This window comes from Epinephelus lanceolatus, chromosome 17 (assembly GCF_041903045.1).
Source record: "Epinephelus lanceolatus isolate andai-2023 chromosome 17, ASM4190304v1, whole genome shotgun sequence".
Taxonomy (NCBI): Eukaryota; Metazoa; Chordata; class Actinopteri; order Perciformes; family Serranidae; genus Epinephelus; species Epinephelus lanceolatus.
In genome coordinates this window covers 8,100,468-8,124,208 of record NC_135750.1, presented here as the reverse complement: position 1 = coordinate 8,124,208, position 23,741 = coordinate 8,100,468, and the positions used below count along the sequence as shown (strand labels likewise).

The window sequence follows — 23,741 nt, the reverse complement described above, 5'->3', positions numbered from 1 at the left end:
TAACTTTAAGTAAAATCTCAGATATTTAGATATATTTAACTGTCTGCGCTCAGTAACAGCTTCTACATAGGGCTTCCCAACAATGTTTGTTACTTGTAAACAACGATTGAGCATTTTACAGTTTTACAGAGAGTGAACACTTTACAGAACGGTGGATCACTCGAACATGGTAACTGTAAATTTCTTTCAAACAGCAACGCAGCAAGGTGCGTACATCACAAGGCTGTTAAGGAGCCTGGGTCACATCAGCACTAAGAAAAGCATGCAGTAAGTGGAACATTCATAACAGCATAATAGTTGTTTTGATCCTCTGAGTGGTCAGGAGTTGGCGAGGCTCATGGGTGTTATGGTGGATATCATGGAAATGCATATTTCTGACAGCAGAGGAGGAGGAACAGAGGTTGAAACAGCTGTGATTGCTGATGACAGCAGTGACATAATGAACCCTGCTTCACACACAGTAAAGCTTCATGATACAGTAAAGGTATATACAGTAATACACAGTAAAACAAGGGACAGTTGGACGGCATGAAAACACTATTTAGACCAGTGGTTCCTAACTGGTGCAGCTACGATGTCCAGATTTCTCCTTAGTCATTAGTTCAAGGTCCACACAGTTTAAAACATTCAGTGTCATACTTGCGTTTGGCCATGTTGTTGAGCTAGTTTCGGTCTCTGTTAAGTAGCTGTCTATTATTCACTCACTCTACAGCAGGAAACAGCACTTCAAAATAAAAGCTCTGTGCCGGAAATTTACTATACTTCTAAATAAAGTGATTTTTACAAACCTGACACATTTGCAAGTCACTTGGGGTCAGAATGGACCCATGACACACTTTTAGACCGCGACCCACCAGTTTGGAACCATTGTGTTAGCTTCATAATTACAGAGAGGGTCTATGACAATCAAACACATCAAAAGTATCATTAACAACACTTCTCGTTGGTTATTGCTATTTTTGGGTTGTCTTCAACACTGTCAGTTGCAGAAAACCATTTGACAAGTAAATCTACACTGTTAAAATTAGTCTGACAATAAGTTCATCAGTAAACCTACAACATCCATAACTTTAATTTCCAACTAATTTTGGAAAAATGTCCTCTGGACCATTTTGTCCATAGATAAAGGAAAAATATAAGCAGAACTTAACATGTTGAAAACAATATCTGCACTATCAAAGGTTTTGTGTGTGACTTCTACAGCAGCAAACAACAACTGGCTGTTGGTTGGAGTAATGGCACCCTGAACAGAGAATGAAGTTAAGCTATCTCGTTTTTTTTTTTTTCGGGGCGTCGGTGGTAGAGCAGGCACCCCATGTACAAGGCTGTTGCCGTCACAGCCCGGGTTCGACTCCAGCCTGTGGCCCTTTGCTGCATGTTACTCCCTCTCTCTTCCCCCTTTCACACTTGTCTGTCCTATCCATTAAAAGGCAAAAATGCCCAAAAAAATATCTTAAAAAAAAAAAAAAAAGCTATCTCGGTTTTTGTTGTAGCTTCTCTGTGGTTTGTTGTGGTAAGACAGTCGGGCGGTGCGTGCATGTTAATGTGTTAATGCATGTGTGCATCCCACTGGCTAGCTTGTCACTGCTGCTTTGCACTGCGCTCATATGACAGTTACTACTAATATAAGTCTTTCTGTCTCTCTGCTGTTCCCCCCTGTCAACAGTAGGTATGTTTCCATCCAAAAGTGATTCAAATCATTGGGAAATGCGCATTAAAAGAAATATGAATCTTGTGTGTTTCAATTAAATGTACGGACTTTGGTGAAAACTACAAACTCGCGCGAGTTTTCCGCAGAACCGAAAACAAAACAAGTCTCGCATTCTTCCTCTTCTACGTTTTCTGGCGGTTGGCAACCAGCTTGTAAATGCATTACCGCCTTCCTGACCCGGAGTGTGGATATCACCATGGAGAGAGGTGCGCTACGTCAGACTTAATTCAAACATAACTGTTTCCATCCCCCGTTTTGCGAATCAACATTTTTTCGAATCAACCAAAACCCAGCTAAAGCGAGCGTATTTTAGTTTGTGCAAATCAGGGGATTTTAATTTGAATTTTGGCGTTTCCATCGTAATTTTCCGATGCGATACTTCTAGATGTGCATCTGAACAGGCTGATGGAAACATGGCTACTGTTAGCTCTGTCAGAACTGTTGCCATTGTTAAGCGCTGCTTATGGCGTCATCATAGTTAGCTGCTAGCCGCCAGCTCAGTCTCTGAACCGTGCCCTGACAACTCATATGCTCTGAATATCGCTTAGAGCTCCTTTAATGCTGAAATGACTGACGACTTTCAGCTCCTCCTGTATGAAGATTTGCTGATATTAATGATTTATATGATTGCAAATAAATTATCTTTGGGTTTTTAACTGCTGATCAGGAAAAATAGTAAACCTGAAAACATCTACTTAGGCTCGGGGAAAGTTTTTAGTATTTTCGAAACTGAATGATTTAACAAATAATCAACATATAAAGAGATTAATCAATAATGAAAATAACTTCTTGCAGCCCTAAAATGTAGATTAGAATTCAAATATATGTATTTTGAGTTACCTTTGTACAACAGTACAATAAGTAAAAGATTACAAGTAATATTACAAAAATACTAACAACTGTGTAATAAGGATTGCTGCAGAGCCAGCAGAGGTGGAGCCATATGATTCAGGAGGGATGTTCAGTGCTTTGTGGATAAATAGCTAAGCTATAGCTGGGCAATGTGGCCTAAAAATTATTCATTTATTTATGTTTTTTATATATGTATTGATACACACTACAACAGTAAGAATCTCACAAACTGAAGTGGCTAAAACGGACTAGAAATTACAAATAATTCCAGATACAAAAGCAGAATTAGCTTCCTTTGTATCTTTGTAGGAAGTGATGTGTATATGGATGTTTATTTGTGATTCTGAGCTACAGCTCCTCCACCTGGAGTGCGTCCATGTGAACAGGTTCAGAGGTTTCACTATCAAACTCCTCATTGTCACCAGGTTAAGGAACATCTCACTAAACAGCCTCGTCAAACAAACAGGGTTTATGCGCAGCACAAAGAGCTGACTCTCTGTGGTGATGTCGTCCGTCACTGTGCATGCATGGATGAAAACAGTCCACTAAGCACGCTGTCAAGACACACACACACATGCATTAGTGTGTATTTGTGTGTGATGCACCAGCAACGTGTGAGTAAAGCGATGTCTATGCCACTGGGTCCCAGGGGCAGTTACCCACCTGTCAGGGAGTCTTGCATTACCCTGCTCTTCATTCTTTCCAGTAATAGCTTGTCAAAGCAGCCGGCTAACTCAAGCTAAATAATGCCTCATACACAATTGGGCATTATCCGCTAGGCTAGCTAGACTCTCACCACAGCTGCCCAGGGGCTAATGTCCAAATGAGATGGTTCATTTCAGCTCTCTCTGTCTCCCTCTCTCTTCCACTTTCACTTTTCTATGTTTATCTTCATGACCTTGTCCCTTCTCCCCCCATGGAGGTAAAGGACAGGAGGCAGGAGTGGTAGAGAGGAGAGGAGAGGAGGCAGGGTGAGGAGAGAGGAGATAAGGGGTGATGGTCGTGGCTGCTGGGGTTTTTGTGTGTTGGAGAGGGGCATTAGAGGATATAGAGGGAGAGACACATACAAGGAGAGACAGGAAGCTGCAGGCCATAGACCACAGAACAAGAAGCCTCTTAAGTGATCTGATTGCCGTGCTGGGGAACTACGGTGACCACGCTCAGAATGGTTACTAATAATACATCTCCATTTAGACTGACCCTGCAAACACACGCATGCACACACACACAGAAAGGCAAACACATACACTTAAGCTCATAATAGAGATCACTCTCTTGTGTCATAATGCCAAACAATAAAAACTAACCACAGAAGCACAAATAAGAATCAGAGAAACAGAGACGGACCATCTCCGCTCCGTCCATGTCCTTTAGCAGACAGGCAAAAGTGAATGACACTTATTTTCAATTGATCAGCAAAGCATTGCGGTGTGTGTGTGTGTGTGTGTGTGTGTCTGTGCGCGTGTGTGTTTGCAGGATGAGAATGGGCTTAAATGACGATCATTGATTAGCTTTAGGCCTATGGCCCACTTAGGGCACGCCATGTGTTTGCACTCACACAGAGGAACCCACACATACACACACACACACACACACACACACAATCATCATAAGTGGATGGTGGACTGAGACTGATGAGAGCTGGACAGACAGAGAGTGAAGAGGTAAAGCTGAAGGTAAAAAAAAACAAAAAACAAATGGCTGTGGACGAGCAGGGAACCAAACGTGGACGAAAGATGGGTATGAAAGAAAAGTTTTAGAAAGAGGGAAGTGGAAACTCCTAATTCAGTTAAAACTTTAAATTTTCTATGATGTTCATGTCTATACTTCATTATAAACATACTTATAATGCATTCTAATCTGCACATAAGAGTAAGTTCTTAAGGAAAACATTTGTGAAACATAAATGTCCATCATTCAGTTGTTAATCATCAAAAGTTGTGTCAGAGTGGAGCGCTGAATTTCTGTTATGACCTGTTAAACTTATAAATATATTTTTAATGTTTTGTGCTGTTCTTGCACAGATTTAATGATACTTTTTACACTTAACTTAAAGCAAACAATGACCACTTATAGTGACTTATCCCATTATAAAAGCAATATGTTATATATCACGATAATGCATTAAAACTATGAATTATAATACACTATGATACTTGCAAAAAGAGCAACCAGCAGCTATTATTATACGTGATACCTGAGCTTTAAGTCATTTTAAAATGCTTTATGAAGATATGATTATTGAAATAGAATTAAATTAATATTAAAGAGAAAAAAAAATATCATAGGGTAATACGGCTTTATGAATATTTCTGGATTCTTATAATAATTAATCAGTGCTATCAGCAGATTATAAGGCATTGTAAGTATGTTTACAATCCATTATAGACACAGAAAGTGTACAAAAACTTTCTTATTAAAAAATGCCTTCTTCTGTTTTTGTCATTTCACTCTGGCTTCATTTATGTTTTTTAAACTTTAAATACATGGGCAACCACGTTTTACAAACTGTACAAATGGGTAACAAATTAAAGTTAGTAAGGTGTCGGGCCTCCATAGCAGCTCCAGTGCTCCTTATCTTTGATTCTTCTGAAAGATATTCCCTTATATTGTGTTTTGATGATGATGGTGGAGAGCACTGTCAAACACGCTGGTACAGAATGTCCCATAGATGCTGGGATCTGGTGGCTGTAAGGGCCGATCAGTGACCCCTCAGTTCCTGCATGGAAGCATCTGCATTCATTACATTTCCATATTTATTGAGGGTTTTTTTTCCTTTATTTTATCACCCATATGTGTCCTGTAAAATGCTGAGCAGCTGACTACTAGCAGGCCTCACAACCACACAACTACTACTCCTATATTAAAACCTGTTTTTCTGTGAGTTTGGTGTGCCTCTCTTAAAGGCAAAAAGGCCTACCAGGACACTGTGGTATGAAGACACAGATGCCAAACTGGCAGGTAGCTTCAATATACAAATATCTAGGCATCGATGCACACACGTGTAAGCCAGCGGAGTCATACAAAGACTTAGAGCACCCCCAACTGGGGAATGGCACCAGCAAAAAGAGACAGAGGGAAGCACTGTACAGATGCACGTGTACAAACACAAGCTGTGCATTCACATAAATAGAAAGGGGAGGGTGGGGTGGGGGGGTTGTGCACATACAGTAGCTTATACCTATTATAAGGCGTACTATTCATGTATTCTTTCTCTCTCTATTTGTTTCCCTCCCGCTCTCTGTACTTAGACACTTCACACCCCTTATGTGTGTGTTATGTAGCTTACAGTGTTTGTGTAGTGTAGTTATAGCTGAGCAAATGTTTTCCCACACACAGTCCAAACAAAGGCCAGGTGACACTCACATTCACACACACATCCACAAACACACACACACACACACACACACACACACACACACACACCATGAAAGAGGTGCAATTAGAGCATCCCACTCCAATTAACCAGCTCTCTAAACAAATCCACATTAGGCCCTCCATTGTGGCTGCGCTCGAAAACAGCCACTTGGGAAAGCAGCATAAAAGCTCCAACTGTATTTCTCCTCCAGGACACATGTGCGCGCGTGTGCATGTGTGTGATGTGTGTGTGATGTGTGTGTGTGTGTGTGTGTGTGTGTGTGTGTGTGTGTGTGTGTGTGTGTGTGTGTGTGTGTGTAGACTGGCAGTTGTTACACACTGGCACACTGAATCTGGGCTGTTATGATTATGGTGGTGATGGGAAGATTGTGCAATCACTGGTGGGTGGAGAGAGTGAGAGGAAGGCAGAGAGGGAGGGAAGAAGCACAGCAGAGAGGGTGGAAAGCGATGAAACAGAGAGGGAAGATGTTACCAGCGGCACAGGAAGAGAAAATTAGAACCTGTGGCACTGACATAGTGAGCTACAACTCTGCTGCACAGGAGCGAAACATCTTTTTAATAATCCTACAAAACTGTAGTGTTTATTTTATAAAAGCTTTGTAGGTTTCAACCAGGTATTTGGATCCATCTTAAACTGGCAGCCTATTAACCATCACAACTGTAGGCCTAATGATGTTATTAGGCAGAGCAATAATTAAACATGCATGGGTTTTGTAATAATTTTTCTTTGATATTTTCCTACTTATCCAGAGCACACAACAACTATTTATCATCATCAATTAACCTGACGATTTAGCTTTTTATTTCAGGAATCATGAACTCTATGACATTATATTTCACAAAATGCAGAAACATGCCAATCACAATTTGTCAGAGTCCAATGTGATGCCTGCAGACGTCTTGTTTGTCTAAAACCCAAATATAATCAATTTACAATGATATATTACAGAGACAAGCAGCAAATCCTCACATTTAACAACCTGGAAACAACAAAGTGTGAGCATTTTTGCCTGAAAAAATCTTTAAACAAAAGTAAAAAATAAAAATAATTCTATCTATCTACGCATCAATTAACTGACTAATCATTCAGCCCTAATCCAGAATAACACAAACCCTTTCTAAGAGTTATTCTGATACACATATCAGTGTCGGAAATGCTTCCCATACTGCCTTAAATGCTGGATCAGGAATCTGCAAGACACCGATCTGACTCTATGTAATTTATTAATAACTTTAAAGCAGTTTAACACCGAGATAAAATGGCAGTTTTCTCAGAAATGAATACTTCTTTGCCGCTCTTAAACAGCCTGAACCCAGTGAGTTGTGCTGTAAATCTGCTGGCAGCTACTCTTTTAGAGCAGAGAAGAAGAACTGATTTCGGGAATGTTACATTGCTGTTGCACTACTGTTTTAAAGTCTTAATTTTACTAGGTTTTTTTAAAGGTATTATTTATTTGTAAGATTTTTTTATGTGAGTCAAAGTGGATAATAAAACAAAGTATGTATCTAAATGTATGTATATAAAAGAAGAATTATTTCACATCCACACAGGGCAAGATGTATGCAGGTGTTATCATTGTTTTAGCAACTTCAGATATTAGAAATCCTTTACCTTTTCCTTCTGTCTAAAGGTATGGTGAGAAGTGAGCTTAGCCTAGCTACAGTGACCTCGATTCATGGCTGTTTGCTGAACCAAGCTCCTCAAAAAAGTATTAAATACAGCTTTTTCCAAAGAGTTTATACTTTGTACCGAGGAGTGCAGGATTTTTATTTGTCCGATGTTTTCACAACATTATGTTCAGGTTTATTTTAAAGACAGTGAAGGTCAGGGTGAGGGCGATGTTTGTTACTGGAGTCTGCAAACCACAAAAAAAGTGGGATTTGTATGTGAGGAAGCGAAGGAAAGAAAGGGGGGGGGGGGTGGGGGGGGGGGGATGTAGGGTACTGAAAAATTATGTCTCCATCTGTGATCCCACACTTAACCCTCCCTCTCTGGTTCCAGCCCTACACACACACACACATACACACACACTTGATGAAAGGCCCAGTGGGGCAGCACAGAGAGTTTCGAGGGGATCCGTCTAGCAACCTGGTTGCACACCAATCTTCCCGTAATCCCTTCTGCCCCCACTGAGACACACCCACACGCACAACATGTTAAGTACACGCACATGTATCACACACAGGTTTGTTGTGTATGTGTGTATAAGCCTTCAAAAATTAGTTTTTTGTTTATCAGCACCAGGACCTAGTGGTATATCAGGCCTGTGCCCCTGTATCTTTGGAGATAAGGGGATAAAGAAGGTAAAACACAAGACCTGAGAGGGTGTCACTACGCCTTCATTTCTACTTCCTCCCCTTCCTATAACCCAAAAATGTGTTTTAATTTGGGGAAACTTTTGATTTTTATCAGTGCAGTGTTGTGTGGTCGTCAAAGTAAGCCTTGCTTCGACTATGTAGTGTTTTTTAAAATCAGAAAATTGACTAAACATGTGCATACATTTGTATTGTCTGTGGCACCATGGACTGCTGTAGTGTGCTTCCTCCACTACAATCAAACACAGACGACTAAATCTTTTCCCCGTAATATTCCAAAATGAGAGCCTCGGCACAATATGTCATTTTGCAGTTACAGCAGCTCCCCTCAGCCTGGAGCCCCAGAGATGCTACAGCTAGTTAGTGATTAGGGCAGTCTCTCAGGGGGCCACTTGAAAATCAGTTAACTTTCCCCTCAGAGGCCCACGCTAGCTCAAATTAGCATTTAGCACAGCCATTAGCGTCAACACCCACTTTAGCGTTAGCACAGCCAACTGACAGTTAAAGGCCCCTGTGGGGCTATTTAGGGAGTCTCTCCAGACAGAGAGAGACTGACAGAGTGAACAAGTACTGTAGCAGTTTGTGCATTAAAGCTGTACAGTGAGTCACTAAGCAAGTTAATGGCACCTTAGCTAAATAGCAAACACATTAGCAGTTTCTGCAAAGACATGTTGACAGGTTGAAGGCTGCTCCACCTCTCTGCTGGGGCTGTTTGAGGTGGTTTCTCTCCATTAATGATTTTGTACATTCCTGCAAACCATGATTAGGTTGCATACATCAATGTTTCTAATGTGACGTAGTACATGAGCTGGCTTTGTCATCAGGAGGCAGAGGAGATAGTAGATGGTGTAACACCTAGTTGAGTCACCTTCCAAGCTGCAGACCACTGCTGAAGACCAAGAAATGGGTGTTTAAAAAGGAGTTTGGTTTTTTTTAGCAAACTTTGGCTCTTTTTTCCAGCATATTTTCAGCCCCCAAATGTGGGTGCTTTTTATGGACCTGACGCTGATTTTTCCTGCAGCTGTTTAGCCCCCAAACATAAATGATTTTTAGGGACCTGTCGCTGTTTCTCCTGCAGCTTTTTTGCCCTCACAGGTGGCTGTTTTTTGGCGACCCATGGCTCTTTAATTAGCAGCCTTTCAGCCCCCGAATATGGGTGTTTTTCAGGGACCTGTCGCTGTTTTTCCTGTGGCTTTTTAGCCCCCAAATGTGGATGTATCTTAGCAACCCACTGCTGGTTTTACAGCGACAATAGTGGCACAAAAAGCGATTGTTTTTTACTGAGATAATGCTGTGTTTCCTGCCGGGATATTGGCATTAAAAGCAGTTGGTTTTAACGAGACAACACTGCTTTACCTGCCAGGATAGTGCCCCCCAAACCAAGTATTTTAAGCCAAAACATGATCTTTTCCAAACCATAACCAAGTGGTTTTTGTGCCTGAACCTAATCACGTTAACCACAGTGTTGGTGAAACATTAAGTTTCAACATATCTGCAATAACGTGCAAACGAAACATATCTATGGTTTGCAGAAGTGCGCAATGCCAACATTTTTTTCTGGATGTTGTCAGGGGAAAAACTATGCTTCTAAGTTTTAAATATGGGACAAAAAAATCTGAAAAAGAAATGTAAAAAAAAAAAACCTCCTGAATTATTCTTTACAGATTTACATCAGGTAAAAATGGTGAAACCAATGCAAGGCAAGAAAATACTGTAAAACACACGCACACACACACAAACACACAGACTGAGTGTTTGGAGTGGAGCCAAAACCTATTCCCATATGACCATGTAGCCATTTACTATAGCCGTTTCAATCCCCGACCAACACGCTAATCACATTAATCATCTATTTGTGTTAAAACATCATCAGGGACGTGCACACACATAAACAAACACGCGCACACTCATGCACTTTCAGGCGTGCACTTGTGCCTTTGGAAGTACACGGTGGTGCACTTGATGGGTACAAGAGGGAGGAGAGCAAATTAACTACCATGCACTAATCACTTAGCTCTCTAATGCAAGCACACTCAGCTAGTTTGTGTGTGCGCATACATTTATGGTACACACAAATATGCAAGCAGACACACTGACAAAAGAAATGGATATTTGGTGTAAATATGAAAAAGGCTCAGTGAGATCCCTCAGTACATTTTGAATTGTGCTGGGTGCATGCTTCAGTGTGATTTAAGAAGCAGCTTTTATATAATGTGCAGCAGCTTTGTTGCCTAAAGTTCCATATGTTTGTGCCACTCTCGTGCACTATTGTGCCGTTATAGCCAGGAGAGTATTCATCATCGTGACTGCAGGTGATGATGTGAAAGGCTGATGTAAACAATTCTACTCGAGGCCACACGGAAGTCTGTAATCAAAAATAAATACCTTAAGTAGCTATAATCAGAGAAAAGAATATCTCTAAGGGTTTATAGCTTTGAATGAACCATTATGCTCGTGTTCTGAATGTGATATGAATGTGATTTTTAAAGTGGAAAAAATAAAGCTATAACACATAAATCATCACACAGCTCTCCTTCTTCCGGTGTGTGTGTCTGTGTTACACGGTTAGAGGGGCCAGTGTATGCTGAGCTTAGGCACCATAGGGGACATTGCCAGGAGGGGCACATAGGGGCTGGGTGACTTAAATGGAGAAAAATCCAATAATTGTATCCGTCCAGAGGGAGGGTGAGCTTTTAGGGAGGGGAGAGACCTGTTATTACTCTTTCTTTTTTCTTTCTGTCTTTCATTTCATCCCCTAATTCTAGGGTGAGGGGGTAACCTAAGAAAGGGAGGGAGCGGAGTGGAGAGACGTGAGGGTTACGGGCTGAGCTTGCTGTTAAAGTATGTCCTTGTAATTAGCTGAGTATTAGCAGTGGTGACAATGCAGGAGCACTGGGCAGGGAAGCACCCTTTAACGCTCTACTCATTTCCTGAACTTAATCCCCACCGCTTACTGGTAATAGTGCACACGTGCACACGCATCTGGACACACACACACACTCACACTAATTCTCAGTCATGCACAAATTCACATAATCAACTGCTGGCTATAATGGGAGAGGACTCCCAGAGCAAAGTGACACCCAACAGCTCACCTTCAATCCCTACTGTGCTACAAGTCACAATGGTGGTTTACTGCAGGGAATGTGCACGTGCATGTGTGTGCAAGCACTTAACCGACTGCATCTGCACGTTAGCTCTGAGTTGTGTTCACATATAGTGTGGCGACTGTTTACTTCTCGAGTGTCAAGAAGCTTCCAACACCCAGCAGTACTTCAGGCAAGTCCCTGTTTCTGTTTCCTCCAGTGAGCAGATGAATGGAGGAGACAAGGAAGCGAAAATCAATTACTTTCAATTAAGTCAACCGGCAACTCTTTCAATGTGCCCTCAAGCCACTCAAGTCTTGCTTACACTACCTCCAACCCCCACTCCTACACCACAAAGTGACACACACACTGTACGCACATGTGCACACACACTTTAAGAGCCAGATATATTTACTGTGACTGTCTTTTGTGTTTAGTGGTTAAAATACTGATTTAGACACAATTATGGTGACAATGGCTAAAAATGCTCTTCAACAACAGTCGAAGATCATTTTCTTTCCAACAACTAAATGTCCAAATTAAAAAAAAATATTCAAAACCAAACAATTATTCAAATTTATTTCAACAGGTTGCGGAAACAGTGTAACTGTGATAGTATAGGCTGTGTGGCTAGCCACATTTATTGACCCCGTTTACCACTGTATGGTACATCAGCGTTCCTACAGCTCAGGGCAAATTAGATTTAAGACTTTTAAAGACTTTTTTAATGTCAGTTAGAATAAAATTTGAGATGACTCAGATTTCACATTGACCAAAATTTAAGTTAAAAAGATTAAAATAAAAAAATAAAATAAACCAACATCAATTACTTATGGTTAGGGACAATTTGTCCAAATGTTTATTGTAAAATAAAACATGATTTCTTTTGGGGGGGTGTCTCGGGGACGAGTCAAGAGTAGTAAATTATTACAAAATAAATAGATAAAAAAAAGATTTCACAAATTACTGTGAGGTTATGGAAGGTCACAAAAGAACACATTCATACTTCCCATGTCTTAGTATTTTTAAGACTTATGAAAGATGGATTTAAGATGTTTAATACCAATTAAAGCCTTATTTTCAGATTAAATCACTCAATGCCTTTTAAGTCTTTTTAAGGATCTTTGGGAACCCTGTGAACGTAGCCTGTCTTATAATAAAAAAAACTGTGCAGTGCAGCTTAAAAAGTACTGATGCTGAACATAACTCAGAGCTCATTACTTCCTATCACACCACAGGATGTTAAACAACAGTGGCTGAAAGCTTCAGAGTAAAACCAATCATGATTTTTGTCCTTAAACACAAACTGTGGGTAGTTTAGCTCATTTCCAACAACGTACGCCATCTATTTAATCTCTCCTGAAGCATGCAAGTGGAAAATGTGTTGAGGAAAAAATTGCAAAGCCCAGTTGGGGTTATTAATTCACTGCGGCAGAGTTTCTTTATGTTCAAAAACACTGTGATACCACTGACATCACAAGATACTTGGATCAGTTAAGTTAAACATAAGTTCTTTCTGTCCGACAATCAGTATTTCAAAACATGTATGTGTCAATAAATAGTGCAAATTAACCTCTCGTTTTTTCTTTAAGCATTGATGGACTCATTATCACATGGTCACCTGACAGTAAACTAAGGTGTGTATTACTGGTTACCATCACAGTGTTCAACGATAACATAAGTGGAGTTGAGAAAAATATAACAAACTGCTGACAAAGGAGAAATTAACACCAGCTCTGAGGGATAAAAGAGAATGACAATGCAGGCACGGACCAATTTTATCAGATTGTGAGGATGTTTGTGTCGTATTCATGCTTCACATTGATTTTTGTTCCATTAGCTTAAATCAAAATCATAAGAGACACCTGAGCTCAGTCCAGAGCACACCAGTCGAGAACCATTTCTATAGAGAGCACGTTATAAACAGCGCAGAGGGGGACCACAAACCTTGTCATTGACACAACAGTCTGAGTGAGTGTGTGTCTGTGTATGTGTGTGTATGCCTGCCAGCTCCCAGTCTAGCTCTATTGTCTAACAAGGTCTAATTAGCACTATGGCACAATGAATTAGCATAATTATGCAAACAGGGCTCCGCTAAAGGCTTGGCACAAGGGGAGGCTACGGGGGGCACCTATTACAACACACACACACACACACACACACACACACACACACACACACGCTTATATGTGCATGCACACACACACACACACACACACACACACACACACACACACACAAAACACTGAGACACTAGTGCAACACATTAAACACGCATACATGACTGTGACAGATCCACTGGATACAGAAAACACACACACCTGTCCAACACTGCGACAGGAAGTGACTAGACAGCAAGGCTGCCATGTACAGCAGTGACTGACTTATCCTCTCTCCTCTTAACCATCATCCTCCTGTCACAGACCACACAAAAGCTGCAACCATTTATCGACTAGTTGTCAACTATTAAGCTAATCACCAACTAATTTAATAATTGACTAATCGATTTAAGTCATTTTTAAGACAAAAAAAGTCTTCTTTCCTCCTCTGTGACAAACTGAATATCTTTGGGTTGTAGATGACACAAAACACTTGAAGATGTTATCTGGGGCTTTGGGAAACACTGATTAACAAATTTCACCATTGTTTAACATGTTGGACCAAATAACTGTTCAATTAATAGAGAAAATAACTTAAAAATCAATCAACACTGAAAACTATCGTTATTTGCAGCCCTACCCCACAGCTATGGAAGCATACATAAGTATTTTAGTTATAACGATCCTGAATACTTGATAGTGAAATTCAAACACCACTGAATTTATAGCATTTAAATATTTTACTTTAATGAATGTATTTGTTCTGAATTCACGTTTGAAATTCGAGTATAAATTGTCTGGTTTTGCAATTTTAAAAGCTGAATTTGGATTTTCTTTTTTCAGCGTTCAAATTCAGATCCAACAATTCAAGTTTCAGAAATGTAAAAAAAAAAAAAAAAAAAAAAAAAAAGATTTTTTTTACTTTAATTTTTGGATCTGATGGTGCCCACTGGCTTGTCCTTTGTTGCTTGTCATTTCCTTCTATCTCCAAATTTCCTGTCACTCTCCACCTGTACTATCACATAAAGAGGCAAAATGCCAGATCTTTCAAAAAAGACTTTTTGGATCTCAATTAAAATTTGAGCAACCTGAATCTATTTTTTGAAATTAAGAAACTTTAATTTTTGGACCTGAACCTGAACATTGACAAAAATATATTCAAATTCAGCTTATGAAATAACAAATCAAGGCATTCAATTTTCAAAGAGGTGAATTCAGAACAAATAAATTCATGGTTTTCAAAGTAAAACACTAGTGCTTAAATTTCAATATTAACTATTTAGTGGTTGTTAAAATTAAAATATGTACGTCACTTCTTGGCTTCCATATGTGTCATAATAAACACAGAATCCACCTCCACACTGCTCTTTCTCACCACACTCAAACATTCAGGGCTTATAGTATTTTGCTGGTGATAGGTGAAGTCTGCGGGAGATAATAGGGATGACAGAGAGGCGGAAAGGCCAGCAGCCATTCACACAATGACAGCTGGAGTGAAGAAGGCTCTATTAGGCTTCATTAAGATGCTTGGCTCCTGATTACACACACAAAGACGCACACACACACTAATGAAGGAACAGGGAAAGTATTGCTCCAAATGAGTGTGAGCTTAGCTGGATCTGTGGCCTCCAGTGGAGGATTCCCAACACTAATTTATTCCTGTTTGTGTGTTCGGGCGCACCAGTCTGTCACTGTGACCTCTGTCTGCAACATGAACCCAACAAGTAACCCCACAGCCCAACAAGTCCTCTTACCAAAAGCCCTGCAATGTCAACAAGCTCTACCTAAACCCTCTCCAACACACACACACACACACACACACCCCTCCTCTGATGCATTCTTAGTCACCCAACCCCAAGGGCCTGTATTGTGTCCTAAAATCCTGATCCCTAGCAGGAAACAAGCACCCCTAAAACCCCAAACAACGGCTGTACAAAGCTCTCTTACAATTACAAGCCCCCGCTGTCAGCCAAAGAACCAGGAGGGTCGGAAGTTCAGAGTTCAAATAGTTCAGGGTGATCAAGACCGCTCTGAAACAGGCCCAATTATTCACTGATAATATATAACAAGTTACAAATGTAACTGCGGTTCAATGGCTTGTGAATGACCACCAGAGGGGGTGCTTTGTGTTTGGAGTGTGAGATGCAGGTGAGTATCTATATCACCAAAGTCATCTGTCTGATGCATCTATAAAACACCTGAGTACCACTAGGTAGAGGTCTTCACGGTCCAAAATGTTGGACCCAATCCATAAACACTCCCGTAGATAACACAAACAACCCAACATGAATACTTTTTTTTTTTAAAGAGACCAGATCCAAAGGGGACCAAAGCACAGTCAGACCTGAACAAATGGACCAGAGGATGATTAGAGCCAAAATGGGGTCAGACAGACTTTAACACAGAGACAACACTGACACCAGGAGCAGCATCACAATCAATAAACAATAATAATAATGTCCAAAGACAAAATGGAAAGTTATGGCAACTAACTCCAAAAAATAACTTGTTTGAATGCTTTACAGACTCATCTATAGATAGAACTGAAGGTCATTTTAAGTTCCTGCAGGAAACCAAACATTCTGTAGCCAACGAGGCAATAGACAGAATGACAATGTTTTCAAAACAATTCAATATCTGTGAATCAAAGTCCCCAAAAATGTTTCACTCAATAGCATATATTTTCTACATAGACTACTGATTTACTAAAACTGATGCAATCAGAGTCAATATTAAGGTCGGGTAATATGGATTAAAATCAAATATCACGATTTTTACTACATACCTTGATATTGTGACAAGATTGTGAGTAGGGCTGAGCAGTATTCGCAGTGACGGTAACTTACCGCAGTAAACATGAGCCGCTGTACTGCTTTTGTGGTTACCGTCATACCGCAGTACATGCGGCTAGGCGGCAGAACGGGGCCCGGCGGCCAGCCTGCCTGCCTCACGCACCTCCCTCGCTACGTGATGGAGTTGGCCTGGCCGACCACCCCAAACCCAGGCCCGCAGGAGAAGGGGGCCCGGGAGCCACCGGCCCTCCCTCTTCCCTCTAACATTTATACATACTATATAACATTTTATACACAATAATAGATGGATTAGCAGCCGTTTTACTTCTGACGATAAATAGTTTCCATCGTAGACTTGTATGGCTTTTTAAATCGTTTTATTTAAAGTGTAAAAAAAGAGAGAGAAGACGATACCGCGATATCATACCATCACCGCATCCCCCCCCAAAATAATACGGTGATATTGATTTGAGCCCTAATTGTGCAGTTGACGATTGGTGTTTTCACAAAATATTTCCACAATAATAATCATCAGTAATGTAAATAAAATAACTAAGTGTATAAAGACAAATACTACAACAGCTAGTGCAGTCTGATAGCTTCAGAAATGTACATCACTTTACAGTAATGCAGCCTTTAAAACCAGGAAAAGACAACATTTACAACAAAACAATATCCAAAATCTGAGCTGATATCCAGCCTCATATCACAATATCGATATAATATTGATTACTACCTAGTCCTAGTTGATATTGAGACATACTGACACAGACCTGAGACCTAAGGAAGTAAAACAAAACACAATCCTACCTGATTAGACCGAGTATAATTTATTAGCAAAGTCATTACAGCCTTTGTTTGGTTCAGTCAGTTTTACTGTTTTACTTTTATCCCTACTCAACTGTGCCCAATTAACTGTCTTCATCCAAGTGCCCTGTGTCACAGTACAGACAGATATAAATATAAACATACAAACAACAGCTGCAGATTACACCAACACACCATTAAACGCCAACCCATATAAAAGGTTTAAATCAGGATTGAATCTTTTATGAGCTCTGTGCAGAAGTGCCCTAATATCCTAATTACTTGTAATGGTATATAGTTTCAGTCTTCTTCTATTGATACAGCATGATGTCATCTCTAAAAATACACTCCATTTCCTAAAACATCTTCATTGAGCCTCTTTGCCTGCTCCTCTGCTCCTGAAATGAAACCATTGACTCCAGCTTATCGTCACCTTAAGAAACAACATATTGTTCACATACGTGCACAGTGGTGGGACAAACACAATGGCCGGGAGAGGGGCTCATGCTGAGAGGGGGTAGCAATTTTAAGCTGAGTCCACACATTTTGGAGGCAGTGGGCTAATCCGGCCAGGCTTTTTAGCCTGCTATTCAGGAGGACAAGGACCCCTAGGATTTGGGCTTGTCCACACCTCAGGGGTGGGGGATTATCAAGATAGCAGGAAAGGTGGAGAGGGTGTGACAGTGGGCCAAGTGAAAATGTGTTCATTAGCAGGACTGTGTGGATTTTTGCAAGCGTAAATGCACGGGTGTATATCTTTGTGAGGAGTACACATACATACATATACATACGTGTGTGTGTGTGTGTGTGTGTGTGTGTGTGTGTGTATTTAGAGGGGTTTCTCTCCCATCCCCAAAAATATACCCCAGAGCTCTGACAGGGTCACCTCTGGGCCTTTCAGAGCCTCCTCTCAACCAATCCTAATTGATCTCACGCATTACTAGTCCCAAACATGGGATGGAGAACAGGAGGGAGATGGCTGGCTCATTGTTTGAGGAACGAGGTCCCGTTGCTAGTGGCTCTCCACTCCTTACACACACATATATCCACACACGCACACACACCACCTCTGGCATGCCCACCCACCATCTCCCCTTCGCCCCCTTTCCCCCCTCTCCCCACCTCTATGCTCTCATCTCCGGCTGTGCTAATCCACTGGCCAAGTCAGGAACTCAGTTACCCATCTGGCCAAGCACGACTCCAACAGAGAGGAGAGAGGGATGGAGGGGGGAGGAAGAAAGAGGAGAAATGGGTAGATTGAGAGGGAGGAGTGAGGGGGTACACTGGGAGCAGTGTGTGGATGTCTGGTGTGAGGGAGGAGGAACAAGGGGGAAGATATTTAGACCTGTTACAACTTTACAGATACGACAGGAGGAAGAGAAAGAAGAACAGAGGGAATGCACAAACAAAGAGCACAAGTAAAGCTGCTGGAGTGCCACAAGGCAAAAACATGATGACCTCTACAAAGAAAAAAGTATTGATCCTATTGTCCCCTTGTAGAGAAAAGGGATTATCCATTGTAGCAGGTTGGAATGAAGCAGCTCTGAGCTCTGTCATGACTTATATGGTCTGATCCCAGTGTGCAGTGAAGTAGCCCCTAGCCATGACCTTCACCTCTGACCCTGACTGATTTGGAGCCATCTGGCTGGTTAACACTAACCCATGACCTTTGTCATAACCCGCCCCCTGCCTGTGAAGGTGGACCTGCACAGGAAGAGGTACATAATGACTTGAAAGGGGTCACATCTCAGTGTACTATCAATGGAGCAGGTCTGTTTCATCATTGTATTAAAGGTCCAGTGTGTGGGATTTAGGGGGAAACTGAATAAAATATAAGGATGTTTTGTTTTAGTGTAGAATTTCCTAAAAATAAAACTGTTGTGTTTTCGTAACCTTAGAATGAGTCATTCATATCTACATAGGGACGGATCCTCAAGAGACTGCCATGTTGCACCACCATGTTTCTACAGTAGCCCAGAACAGACAAGCCAAACACTGGCTCTAAATAGGGTCATTTGTGTCTTTGCATCAGCCAACTCCATGATGAGAGTCAGAAAAACACTGATTTTTGTTTAAGTGAAACCGCTTTATTCATTGTTTTTAAAGGTTTAAATCACTGGGTCCAGTGTTCTGGAGAGGAAGAGACCTCTGCAGTGAAAAAGTCTGGATTTTAAATTATCAAAGAAAAAAGCTGAGCAAACATTAGCTAATGCTAGGCTAGCGGCCTGTCTCTGACATGCCAAACAGTTTCGGAGAAACACTGATGTTTAACATGAAAGTGTTGTATTCAGTGTTTACTAATGGTTTAAATCACTGATGCCATTTGTTTTGAAGAGGAAGAGACCTCTGCAGGTAATTCAGCTCACATAAAAACCTCATTATCATCTGGATCAGAAAAAAGATGAGCACACATTAGCAGGTGCTGAGCTAGCAGTTTAGGAGAAACACTGATTTGTAATGTGACACTGCTTTATTCAGTGTTTTTAGCCATTTTTAATCACCTGTTCCCTTTGTTTTGGAGAGGAAGAGACCTCTGCGGATAATTCTGCTCACAGTAAAAATAATAAACACTGAAGGAATTCTCACTAGGAGAAGTTTCACTCTGGTTGCAATGTGCAATCCTCACCACTAGATGTTGCTGAATCCCCCTAAAGCCTACACACTGGACCTTTAACACTTGTTAACAACTGTTGTTGTTGTTTTTAATTATTCTTGTCGTAATGTCACAGTATTTAAAACTGCTGAGGTGTAGTCAAACAAAAATTCCCCCTAAGTTGGACAATAAAGTTGTGCTGCATCGTATACAAGTCAAAAATTAACCAAAATATATCAGTGATGCAAGAAATACACAGTGTAATTGTCTGTAATCTCATTGAGAATCCCTCTTGGCTGGATTAATCCACAAATCACTGTGTGTGCATCCACTCATGTAAACTGCACTCCTGCATGTCTGGTTGAAACATCTCTGACAGCACTGACATTATTTAAAGACATAAGCAGAGTAAAACTGAACTAAACTCAAACTGAAGTAAACTCAGCTGAAATAAATGTCTCAAAGCAACTTGACAGACTGAAGGTCAAATCAAGGCTCTTGTGTTTCAGGTGATGCTATTCCACTCCATATCATAGAGCATGTGCAAACCCCTGTTTGAGTCATGCTCTTTCCTTTCTCCCAAACCACTCATCACTGTCGACTGAAGCAATAAGAAGACTGCAGCCCACTTTCCCTCTGAAGGACATTTGAAGGTAGTTGGGAGGAATGAGTACATGATAAATTCCTGTAGAAGCCACACAAGAGACGTACTCCCATTCACAGAGATGGAATCAAACCATCAGCATCAAACCATCAATCAAACACTAGCAGCACACAGCATGTCGCTGACCCAAAGATGCTGTAGTGTGTGTGTGTGTGTGTGGGATGGGATAAAAGCCAGGGAGTAGCACAGGTAAAACTACACTCTGTGAACATATTCACATTGTATGTATGAACATACACATATACAAACACATTACAAATACAATGCCTCCAAGTAGTAAAGATAAAGTGTGTACTTACAGACATTACCGGTGTTGTCGAAACTGTTGAGCACTTCATTAACTCTGATAGGCCCCAGGTCATCCCTGAGTGACACAAACATATGGAGCATTACACAGCAGTCTGGGTGAATAAAATAATGTTTTTTTTCTTACACGGTGACACAAGACAGAGAATCCTAATTACTATTTTAAACTAACGGCATTGTTTCAAGGAAAAAGTATCAAAACCTGAGCAAGGATTTATTTACATAGTTATATGAAGTGTTTGGCTCATAAAACATTTGTTACATTTAAACATCTATTAAAATAAATCTCTGCAAATCAATAACTATCTTTGGTTTCAAGTTAAAAGCACGTTTTTTTATGGCTTCTTAAATACTTTTGTGGCAACTGTCCCTGAAAAAATAACACTTTTTAGACATCAAAGACACATAACCATTAATTCAACATCATTTCAATAACTATATATCAACCAGTTTTAATGGACATGCACTAATGACATGATGTGCACGATTTGTTCTAGATTCACAGCAAACCATAGACTCTAGATAGTTTTAGGTGATGTCATGACTCATGCTTTTTTTCACACTAGAAATTTCAAGGTGTTATTTTTATGGTCTAGGAAAGTTGAATCACATTTTGTGAACATGAGCTGCTCTCTCTAAGACCCAGAAACCAGAGAAGTCTCAAACTTGTGATGTCATAGGTTATAAAGTCTGGAGCTGCTCCATAGACGATGAATGGGAGACCGATTTTGTGGACCCACAGTATGTTTGTTCTCTATTTTATGCCCAAATGAGCTTTATCCTATTATAATGTCATCAGCTCTGAAACACCAAATGTGCCCATATACTCAGAGCATCCCCCTGGGTGCTCACAGTGTCATCTACAACATCTTTCCCCATTCATTGTCCATGGAGCAGCTCCAAACTTTAAAAATTTGAGTTTGGGCATTTCAGCTTTTTTATACAAGAGAGTGTTTTACAGGTTTGCTAATATCTTTGGACTGTCTAAAGCCATAGGAATAACATGTCTGAATTTTGAAAATAAAAATGATAAAATGTTATATCAATAAACTTTTTCAACACTGACTTTTACCCAACTAGTCTGACGTGGTGTGGAATCATGAGTGAGACAGCCTCTTGTGTGGTGCACTGTCACTGTGCTTTAACTGTGCCAGGATGAAACTTGAGCCTTATTTGCCTTCCATGTTTGTATACCTGAGAAAGGCACTGTACTCAGGAAAGTAGACACTTCTGTACTCCACCCACTGGTCATCAGAGGTATCACTGGGGTCTTGTGTCAGATGCCTTTTCCTGCTGAAAAGGTCAAACGTTGCGAACCTGCGAACAGACACCTGTTTGACCTCTGGAGCATCCATCTGCTTCTGACGCAACACCTGTGAGAGATAGGGGTGGAAATAAAGGAGAGGTCATGGATTTCCACATAAGAGCACATTCCTTAACGGGTAAATCACATAAGCTGTAAAGCATTGGCCTGGGGGAAAATTTTGCAAAATGACATAAGGCCAGATGCCAGACACAGCAGTCCTGCAAAGGTCAGGGGTATGCAGAGGTGTTTCTATAGGATATGAGGACATTCTGGGCTTAGCCTGGGCCTCTTTTTGGGGTCTGGGGGATCCTCCCACGGCACTTGATTTGATGAACAAGCTCTATTTTCATGCTTTTAATGGCAACATATATCAAAAAAACAAAAAAAAAATCCCAGTGTGAATTTTCTTTTTTTGGTTTATTAACAAGAAAAATGGTTAGGGGGCCACCCAGCACCCTAGCAGGGGCCAGATTTGGCCCAAGTATCCCTGTTGTTAAGTGTCAGCATTTGCAGAATGAATCAGTCATGTTTCATAGGTCCTTTGGGAAACAAAATTTCAATAACAACGTCATGTTTTCCTGAGTTGAGTTGAATTTTCCCAAAGTTAAGTACTTTAAGTCAGTGTGGTTGTAAACAGAGTAAAAACTGCCCTGAACGATTAGACGCAATTAATGTATAGAATGAATTTGCATCTTTTCATCCTTAAATGGTAAAAACAGAACCCATAACATGACATAACTTCTATCTACAGTATCTGTCTATTCTGGTGGAGCCCATACACAGAGGTCATTACTGCACCAGGAGGCAGAAATGCAGACTGCAGGATGGTCCCACTGCAGGGAGCTGAGTGTAACCTCTGTATCATGCCCATCTATGGGAGAAGTAAAAGCCTCACTTTCACAGCTGCTGCTCCTGTGTGTTCACAGCTTTAATACTTGCAAAGCTAATCAGATTGTGCAGCCGGAGGAGAAAAACACATTCTTACTGGTGACAATATCTGGAATATACTGTTATAAAGCTATTCGTTGATACAATTACAGAAAGTAAATGTTCAAGTTAAGCTGCATGTGAAAGCAGAACAGAGTACTGATGAGCCAAGACTGGTGTACCAGGCTCCAATAGGTATATCACATAAACCATATCCCTCCATTTTTATAAAGCTTTACCTAGGAATATATAATGTGTGATTTCCATAGTGCAAATGTATCTCAAAGTTTAGTAAACAATAGCTTTGTGGCCAACATTAGGGAGGAAACATGGCAGAGCTGCTACAATATGCCCCCGTTAACCGTATTACTCCACAGTTATGAGAGACACATATTCTAACAAATGTACAAACTGCAACACGCATTTTAAATTAAACACTCGACATATTTTGATAAATACGCTCGTAAAAATAGTCTACAACCACAGGAGGTTTGTGCTTTCTTCTGAGGACATAAATACCTGTCTCAGCAGAGTCCACCTGGCCCTGGCGACATCAGTAGTAGCACAGGTGTCCTCCCGGGAGCTGTGGGAGTTAGCTGCGCAGGTGTCTTGATGACTAGTTTTCCTCAAAGGCGAAGCCGGCTCGGTCTTGTCTCCTCCACCGGTTGAGTGCTTCTCCATTTTATCCTCGAAGATGTGGGCGCAAATCGATCTGTAAACAAGTTAAATAGCTGTAGGGCTGTCACAGTTACCGGTAGAAACGTGGATATACAAAAATAAGGCTTTATTTTTTCTGTAAACTCCACCAACGCAGCTATACTCGCAGATATGCTTGATTGTGATCACCTGTTACACCCACAATGGGTACATGCTACTTCCGTACACTTTTGGCATTCAAGGCATA

The 23,741-nt window shown here is 40.8% G+C and overlaps 1 protein-coding gene across 1 annotated transcript in view; it reads right to left on the bottom strand.

Annotated features, from left to right (window-relative positions):
• The window catches only part of camkmt (calmodulin-lysine N-methyltransferase), a 151,563-nt gene that overhangs the window by 127,221 nt on the left and 601 nt on the right, over positions 1-23,741 (bottom strand). The window contains exons 2-4 of the mRNA XM_033612891.2: positions 23,357-23,549; positions 21,799-21,977; positions 20,598-20,662 (exon numbers count right to left, since the gene is read on the bottom strand). Coding sequence (XP_033468782.1) covers positions 20,598-20,662; positions 21,799-21,977; positions 23,357-23,518 — 406 coding nt within the window. The 5' untranslated portion in view covers positions 23,519-23,549. The remainder of the gene's footprint in view (positions 1-20,597; positions 20,663-21,798; positions 21,978-23,356; positions 23,550-23,741) is intronic.